This window comes from Wyeomyia smithii, chromosome 2 (assembly GCF_029784165.1).
Source record: "Wyeomyia smithii strain HCP4-BCI-WySm-NY-G18 chromosome 2, ASM2978416v1, whole genome shotgun sequence".
Lineage (NCBI taxonomy): Eukaryota > Metazoa > Arthropoda > Insecta > Diptera > Culicidae > Wyeomyia > Wyeomyia smithii.
The window spans coordinates 176,450,974-176,460,468 of NC_073695.1; the positions used below are offsets into that span (position 1 = coordinate 176,450,974).

The 9,495-nt window shown below is 36.3% G+C and overlaps 1 protein-coding gene across 1 annotated transcript; it reads left to right on the top strand.

Moving 5' to 3' along the window:
• Nucleotides 1-901: 901 nt before the first annotated feature.
• On the top strand, nt 902-3,059 carry LOC129721881 (nematocyst expressed protein 8-like). Its single transcript, XM_055674967.1, has 3 exons — nt 902-1,552; nt 2,310-2,501; nt 2,586-3,059. The coding sequence occupies exons 1-3, from the start codon at nt 1,003-1,005 to the stop codon at nt 2,855-2,857; spliced, it is 1,014 nt and encodes a 337-aa protein (XP_055530942.1). The 5' UTR covers nt 902-1,002; the 3' UTR covers nt 2,858-3,059.
• The last annotated feature ends 6,436 nt before the right edge of the window (nt 3,060-9,495 follow it).

The following is a 9,495-nucleotide window of genomic DNA, read 5'->3' on the forward strand; positions in this document are numbered from 1 at the left end:
TCGGGTCCGGCCGGTACAAGGTGCAAAACGCGTAACGAGCTAACTGGTTGGACCAAATGTAGCATGATCTTGGAAATGTAGGACGCTAAGGAAACTGGAAACAAGTTGCCATAGACCGAGTGCGTTGGGATAACATTCAATAAAACTGCAGCATAGTTAATAAGTTAGAAGGGAATATTCAGCAAACGCTTCTGTTGATTTACAGCTTGTTAATCGGATTTCAGTTCAACTAACGTAAGAAGCAACATTGTTTGTAGGCTATAACGCGGTATTTATTTCACATCTGTTTACAGCAGTTTAAAAACTAACTAGCTGAAGAGTGTTAAGCTAAGCGTACAAACTTCATAGCTCTATAATCCAATGTTGCAATTCTGCCTATTGAAATACTATTGTGTAGACATGGTTTGAAAAATTATAAATTTAGCTATGGAAAAATTATAAACATAAGATTGAAGGTCTTCGAAAACTACACCCAAATGAAGAAATAGTCCTCAAAATTAGTCAGACCTGAATAAATTGTTTCCATATGCAATTACAGTTGTTTACTACATAGCAATCTAGTTGTCAAAATTTCAACTGAAATTCGTATGTTCACAACACACTATCTGAACTTTTTGTCTGCAACCCGATAACCGATAGCAACCAAACCATTAGCCATGTCTGTCTACAGGTGCAAATTGCCAAAACAAGATGATTGCGTCGAACTTATCGCACATAAAAGCTTTTGCAGATAAATAGGAATTCGATGTTAATATAATCATATCGTCATACGATCTACTCTACCAGCTTCAATTTCAAGTAAACATTTTTCAAATCGAAGAGGTTGCTATTCTACGAATCTCAGTGTAGTCATCTCTGGAATTGATTTCGGTCGGCAGTCGCGGACTATAAATAATTAGATTCTTTTGAGTAGATGGCAGTTTCACATCAGCGATACAATAACAAAGTTTCTTATAGCCAGGCCCCGATAAAGCGAAAAAAACTAGCAGATATTGTGAAAATATGAGAAATTTCATTGTCGCTTTAGCCCTCTTCGGGGCAGTGGCTACCGCTCAAAATGCTCCGTGTACGGAAACTTGCTGGGAAACCTGTCCTATTGATCCTCGGTGTCCATCGAAGAATGGAGCGCAGGTGACACTTTTCCCACATCCCACAAACTGTGCAAAGTTCATAAAATGTGAATCCGGTCATGGCTGCGAACACGATTGCCCTTCCGGACTACATTTCAATGTCGTAGAAAAAACCTGTGACTGGCCGAACCGAGCCTGTTGTGATTCGACGGTCGATTGTGGCGTACAAGAAGATTCAACGGAGCGCCTCTGCGAAACCAATCCGCTGTGCCCTGCAGTGAATCCATTGAAACCGATTCTGCTACCACATGTGGTTTGTTCGAAGTTCTACAAGTGTGACAGGGGAGAAGCATGTGAATATACTTGCCCGGATGGTTTGCACTATAACAAAAACGAAACAGCGTGCGATTGGCCCTGGCGAGCGTGCTGCGATCCGACTGTCGAATGTTACGTTCCTTGTGAGGATCAAACATGTGCCCCAGGTAAGTTATAATCGATAGATACTTTTAAATTTTAATTTGACTTTCTATAAACACCCAACTGTCGGTCAATTTGAGTTTTTAATTGAACATCTTTCTCAACTGCTCGTAAAATACATATCTTTTGCTTCAAAGTAAACAAAAGACGCTTTTCACGATTGCTTTTTAACAAAACTATAACACACATAAGTTGTAACAAATATGACTCTTGGTTGTCTTATCCAGAAAAATGAGCAAATAAATTGAGTTCACAACACTATAGACACGCAATAAGAACACAAGACACATATGAGAATTATGTTTTCAGTGCACTTTCTACAGTTGAAACAACCTTATTCTTGATTTCGTGATCTTAAGAAAAAGCGTGATAAAATCGAAATAGAAAGCGTGAGAAAACCGAGCGTGAGAAATGTGTTAATATATTAAAGAAAGAAAAACTGAGAGAGAAAAATAAATCAAACTTTGTTTCGATTGAACGCAATGTTCCACACGCAAAATAGCCAAAATTTTCACCCGTTCAAATTTTTGAAAAACAGATTTTCCCGCAAGTACCTTCCATCTTTATATTCTTCTTATATCTACAGTTTTCAGTCTCAGTTAGGATTAAAACATCTTATCAAGACAACTTAGCTGGTATGATCGGTACATAGATTTAATTGCAAAAAGAATAGAATTACTTTACAAATACGCATTCGATCAAATTAAAACACGGTGAAAAATCTCAACAGAGTACTAATGTTTTATGAATACACTACAACAGGGCCGACAACAGTAACAATTCCAACAACAGTGACAACTCCAACTCCAGCACCAACACCAGCACCAACACCAGCACCAACACCAGCACCAACACCAGCACCAACTCCAGCGCCAACTCCAGCACCAACTCCTGCACCAACTCCAGCACCAACACCAGGGCCTACGCCTGATCCAGTGCCAACCGATCCTCCAAGTATATAATTCGATCTAATTCTACGTTAATCACTAACACCAAATTTTATAAATCAATAAACATACATCAATTTTCTTTTCGCAGCCTGCAACACATGTCCTCAGAACTGCGAGCTTCATGCGTCATGCCCCGCAGTAAATCCTGCCCAGCCCAAACTAATAAAGCATGACACCGACTGCTCCAAGTTCTACAAGTGTGAGACTGGCCGCCGCTGTCTAGTTGAATGTCCAAGTGGTTTGCACTTTAACGAGGACAATTCTGTATGTGATTGGCCGCATCACGCCTGCTGCGATAAGACAATCGAATGCGTAAAACCATGTATTCCTGGAGTAACGTGCGCACCGGCTTTCGGATAGATATTCAGTGTTGTAAAACTAGGAGTTTTAGCCGTTATGGGAACCATTTGTTAACGAACTGTTGATCACTGTGTTATCTTAGTTTTAGACTTTCAATACATATTCTAATAGTGTAAGTCAATAATTTTTATTGTTGATCTGTTACCATGGGTAGTCTATCAATATCTAATATACATAAATATGAGAGCTTCAATCATAAAAATTAGGTCTTGTTGGTTCCCTTTTTCACAATATTCACAAAAGTTTTTCATACCCATTCGAAAATTATTGATTAGAATAATTTGAAGGTCTAAAGTGTTTTAGTACAAAATGTGAGCACTTTTGTCCAACAGAGTGATATTAATCAGTGGCATCGCATAACACTTTAGAAAGCTACGTTTAATGACAATCATTTGCATGTAGGTATAAACACTGACATTGAAATTTTGTGGCCCTAACTCAAGGCCATGATAAATCCCGAGTATCTAGGTTGACATTTCCGGAGGGATTCGCGATTAGGGCGCAACTGACAAAAGATGAACATTGGGGAATATCAGTTAAAAAATTTGCAAGTACATTTTCAAATCCTAATTTCAAAGGAATTGACTAACATTAACATCAATACCAAAAGTCGACGTAAGATAAACCTGTCTTATAGTTTCCTAACAATACTACATTGAATTTGTGCATTGATGGTTAAAATTCGCGCTTTTCTTCTAACCTCCACCAAATGAGCCTTAAAGCATTCTGACAACGAGATGCGCCCACCTTTATTTCTCCTTGTTTTTATTTGTCCCTCAGTTGCCCCCTTTAAATGCGCCTGTGTTTTGAAAACATAACGCCCATTACTATCGCCTGTTCACGAGATATTTCACAAATAAGCCCGTTGAAAAGAGCCAATTTCCAAAGTACCTTTTGTTTTGGGTGAACTGTTTTGTCATCCTTCACTAAAAACTTGATTTAAATAGTTTTATCGATTATTACAAAAGAAAGAATTCTTGCCATGAATTTTGTCAGTTTTTTCGAAATCAATAAAGAAATAAAAAGATTTGTTTACATTTTATTAGTTGCGCCCTAATCGCGAATCACTCCGGATTTATATCATTTTAGTCATTTTTGAGGGGTTGTAAAGTTTTGGCATCAATGGAATCTGACAACTTCTATGCAAAAGCAAAATCGAGTCAAATGCCTTAAAAATACGCAAAAATTTATTCGACCCTTTTTGACTCGGATGAAACTTTGCACACGTATTTGGTTTAGCAAACGGAGTGTTTTCAAAAATGAAGAGCAACATGTCTAAAGGGTCTATCTACTTTCATCGATTTTCTCGATTGACTTTTCATTTGTTTAATAGTTCAGCTAAAGTAACTTTTCCCAACGTGGTTTTCATTTAAAAAGCTAGATAAGATTCTCCGCTATCAAATGGTGTAAAGGACATATCATGAAACGTGTTTAATAAGCCGTAGCGGTTGAAAGAAACCGATCGATCAAAAAATCGATCAAAGCAGATAGATCCTTTTGACATGTTGCTCTACAAATGTTTTTTTTAGACCCGAGAATAATATTCTAAAAGGGCGCATACATTTTGGAATAGTTTTTATTCAAAGTTGTATAGAAAAACTGTCCGAGAATAAGTTCTAGAGAATTCATAATGCCTCATAAAAATAAAAAACACCTGAAACAAAACTTTTTTTACTGTAAAATGTTTGAAAATGTTTGCAAATAACATGAAATGAATATGTTTCAAATATATGACGTGAAATTTTTCCTTTTTTTTTAATCGTGGTATATCGAAACGTCACTGTACTCATATTTAGGTTGAACTCGATTACATATAGACTCGATTATATATAAATCAATGAAATATCATTTTAGATACGATTATTTATAATAGGAGATTTTGTCCTATTTCGAATAAGACTTTCTTTTCACAACTTTTGAACCAATCATAATAATTCATTAGTTAACTCTTAACTAGCCCGTTCATTTGATATTAGCATTGTTCAAATCGGTTGTGTAGTTTTTGAGATAGTGAAGTTTCGTGATTTTCACATTTTGATATATTACAGACAAAGTTACAGTCCGATTACAGTAAAATTCAATATGGAATTATGAAGCAACTAGACCTTTCATTTGACACTAATTTTGTGGAAATCGGTTCAGCTCTGAGAAAAGTGAGTAAGTTTAAATAGTTTTCGTAATATGTTTCTTTTCATAGCTGGATTTCACATTTTTAAACATAACAGGTAAAGTAAGAGTCCGATAACAAAAAATAAAATAAAAAGGGTCTTAAAGAGCAACAAGACTATGAAAATCGGTCCTGTCATCTCTGAGAAACATATGTGAGATTAAATAGCCAGTGATTGCTATACCTTTCTAGGAGAAAGGCAAAAACAGTTCACATAATATTTGTATTCTAATGTTCTCAAACAATTTTAATAATCACTTTAAATCAGAGAGCTTTTTTTTCCTTGTAGGAGCTTATGACCACTTCTACCATTGGTTAGATATATTGTGGTATACTCCGCGTTAATATAGGGTAGGGAACATATTTTAAGCAGCTTTAGGGCCGCCTGTGAATAGCCTACCATATTTGATCGCCCGTGTGTTGCCCGCGATTGACCAGAATCAGCTGAAATTGCACAAAGAACCATCAAAATGGTGCCTAGGAGTAGCAAGCCATTCTCAGTGTACAATTCCTGGTGATCTTCCTTTTCACTGGTCAATAACGAAGCTGGCCACGCCCAATGCAGATCAATAGAGGAAGGGATATCGGGAGTGTTAGTTTAATACTTGTTGCTTCTAAAGACCGGAGAATCCTCTGCATCATCCACAAGTATCAAAGGAAGGAATTAGTGTTAGTGGAAAGGAATTGATCTGGATCCATCGAGGTTGATGGTGCGATCTTTTCTACACAAATTCGCGCACGATATGGTTACTTCCCGGTCTCTGGGCAACCGGCCACCAGGAGACGATATAAATAGATCCGCGCCACGATCTAGTAATCTTCGGCAACCTACCAATCGTTAACAGTCTGTATCACACCAAACTTCGCGTTTAATGCCGTGAAAGCGTCAAAAAAGGAATAGATTTGGCATCCATGCAGGGTTTGTCTTTATCGCGATTGGATAATTACAATATGTATCGAACGAACCAAACCTACTCTGAATCGTAATGATTTGGCAGTTTCCGAAATAATGATTTGGTACATCTCGGAAATCACAATACACCGATAATCCTTAGATGAGCCAAGCTCACCAAGGCCGAAGACACGTTTACACCGGAGCATTATGTACGACCGCTTTGTTCCCTCTCAGCGACGCAAATGCGAGAGGACACGGTGCCTCGCCCCGATAATCTTTAATCATTTAAAAAAATGCAATATACATTTCGAACAAGACAGAATTCTAAGTTGATTGATAAAATGCCAAAGCAATCGCAATCAAAATTTAGTTGCTATTCCGAACAAAAAGATTTTCACATAAATAATAAAAATTGTCTATGTGTTTCAATATTTGTTCAAAAGCTAGAAAAATCATAAAACAAGGGTATAAAACTGGGCCAAATGTTCGAAACCGTTCGGTCAGGACGCGATAAGTTTCTGAATTAAATTCTAATGCTACCAGTTCCGTGTTGTGAGAGCCAGCGTGTACAAAGGTTTAAAGCTCTCACCTATTGGGGCAATTCTGATTAGTGCACTGCTCATACGAGACGCATGAAACGCAACAATTAAACATAACACGTACTGCTTGTAGATTTATTCAACTTTTAAAATTAAAATATTTTTTTTCTGTGTATATATCGGAGAAATAACGATTAACACGTAACAACTTGCACATCCCTACAGACAGACAATGCAGGTGTTACAGCAAAATTTTCCAATTAGAATTATCTTTTTAGCGTTTTCTTATTGAAACAAATTTTTCTAACTGGCGCTAGTCATATGAAACAATAATTGAACGAATAAAACAGAATACTTAGCTTTACATAGGTTCTTCTACCCTTTTCCTTTCGCCTTCGTTCAACATTTACTATAGCACTTGCCATTGTATGACGTAACACTGTGATTTTTTTTTCTTCGTTGGATGCTGGCTTACAAAAAAGATAGAAAAATAAACGCCGGACGTTTTTCACATGATATCGTTCTTTTTTCATGCCAACTTCACACAATGCAAACTTGAACTATTATGTCAATCTAAACTGCAGACTCTTTTTCCATAAATCCAGCAGAATACACTCGAATTACGCGAAAACATGACGGATTAATTTTTAACGCGCCTACCAATGGCCGTGCTGCCAGAAACTCCTCCTTTAGGAGCCGCCTGTGAATTGAGACGAAATACTCGAAATCTGTTAGGTGAAATACTAATATAAATATATCAATTTGTTCTCTATCTATCTCTTTGTCAGCACTTGTTTTCAAATTCTAAAACCGATTTAGCAAACTTTAACAATAATCAATTAAAGTTTCCTATCGAGGGACACTATTCCAACCACCCCGAACCAGTTTGCATCTGTTTTGCAGGGGATTTTTATAAGCACCCAAAAAGCGTCTGAATCAGGAATGGTATTCTACGCGATTTTTCGGGACTCGTAAGTAATCTACGTAGAAAACTGTATTCTACGTTTTCTACGGTGAAAAAAACCTCTTGCAAGTAGAAAACTCTCAAACACTCGAAATTCACAGTATGAGTCATAAAATGCCATTCGCTGCGCTGATTAGGTGTATTTAAGTAACGGGAGAATTAATATAACAAAAAAAAGAAACACGAAGAAGCAAGAAAGTGTTTTTCCGGACTACTTTGTTATTATGGCGAAACAAGCAATGATAAAGAAACTTAAATAAGCAAACAAAGTTTTCACTCAATAATTTCAATCATTATTCACGGTTCAACAACATATTTGTTGTCATCCAAAAATGCTAATGAAAGCAAAATCGCATAATATAAGTCACATACAAAATCAGTGCAACAGCAAAGGCGCATCTAAGGCCTGATTTCTACAAAACTATGCTATCGCTGTCAAATTTCATATAGAGCGTACCCAGCATCTCAGTGGTTCATGGTTCCCCTGGCATATATAAAAAAAATTCCAAGCAACTTTAAACGGTTGCAGGAAGAATTCTTTACACCCTTGGGAAAAACAACTCTAAAATGAGTAAGATTTGACGCATTTTCGTAAAAAGTGGAACAACTCATAAACTAAGTAACTCCGTAAACGCACAATTGAGAAACAAGGCGTTTTGAAAACTGAATGATTGTTATTCACTTTTTGGGTACAGTATTACTCAGTTTTGAATTAAGTAATTACTCAATTTTTGGGTTCTGAATTGCTACTTTTTTTAATTTACAAATTTATATAAAGTTTCAAAGATAAAATTGAATATACCTGGGTTTGTTGTTTGTACTGGCTAGAAGGCCCTAGAATATTTTTAAGGAGGTATTTCTAATCCGAAAACTTATGAAACACATCAAAAACAATTTCAATCGATGGAGAATCAAAGCAACGATTTTAAATGTCAAATTAGTTCTCAATTCACACAGAATAATCATCACAATTAAAAATAAATAATATTTTTAAACTTAAGTTTCGTTTATTCTCCATGTAATTCACCAAAAAAATCTCTCAAAAATCTTGCAGGTTTTCGTAGAATACTCGTTTTTGGTTAGGTAATCTACCAGAGGTATTCTACGTAGAAAACTCGTCGAAAACAACATGAGGTTTTCTACATGACATCCCTGGTCTGAATAGCTGCAACTTTTTTCGTTTGATGTTTTTTCAAAGATTTTTCTATGTTGAACGGAATTTTATGTATTCGTAAGACAGCTAGATAATCAGAGTTTACGTTCTCATCATTGAAATTGTAGGTATTGATCAAAATTCAGGAGATTGAGGCCCGTTTATTTCGACTGATTTAAATGGGCGCCACTTTGATGAAGTTCATTACCTTTGTTAGTTCAGCACTCCATACCTCGTTAGGCGTAAGGACACCTTTTCCAAAAATACGCAGTCTTTGCTAAAATAATGCACCGCATTGGCACAGTAGGTTTTCCGAAGTCATCTGTCTGTTTAACTATTTTTGCAAAACCGAAGGTATCAAAGTGCTCCAAAGGGCCAAATGGCATATATCACTCGACTCAGTTCGACGAGCTGAGCATTTTTTGTATGTGTGTGTGTGTGTCTGTGTGTGTGTGTGTGTATTTGCAACTTTTCAATCTCATTCGATTTTCTCAGAGATGACTGATCCGATTTACATAAAATTATTTCCCAATGAGAGGTCTAGTTGCCCCATAAAACCCTATAAAATTTTATTGTTACCGAATTTTTTGTTTTTGTATATTATTTAACACAATGTGAAAATCACGACGGTTCATTATCTCAGAAACTACACAACTGATTTTTACATATATGATTTTAAATGAACGGGCTACCTAAAAAACCTTTAAGGTGAAACCTCATTGAATCCAAAAATGGCCGACTTCAAATCACCACTCCGAATTTTCAAAAGCACAAGACTTGGAAACACTCGTTGCGTTCCCTATGAAAATTCTATTTTATTTTATTTATTTGTCGTCAATCGTAAGTAGACCATATAAGTTTTACTTTTTTTTAATCTAACCTCAAAAAAAATATTTTCTTAAGTGTGGATTTGTTCATTG

Coding starts and splice junctions, on each gene's coding strand:
- LOC129721881 (XM_055674967.1), top strand. CDS start 1,003: ATGAGAAATTTCATTGTCGCTTTAGCCCTCTTCGGGGCAGTGGCTACC. Junction 1,553..2,309: donor GGATCAAACATGTGCCCCAG/GTAAGTTATAAT, acceptor ACACTACAACAG/GGCCGACAACAGTAACAATT. Junction 2,502..2,585: donor AGTGCCAACCGATCCTCCAA/GTATATAATTCG, acceptor TTCTTTTCGCAG/CCTGCAACACATGTCCTCAG.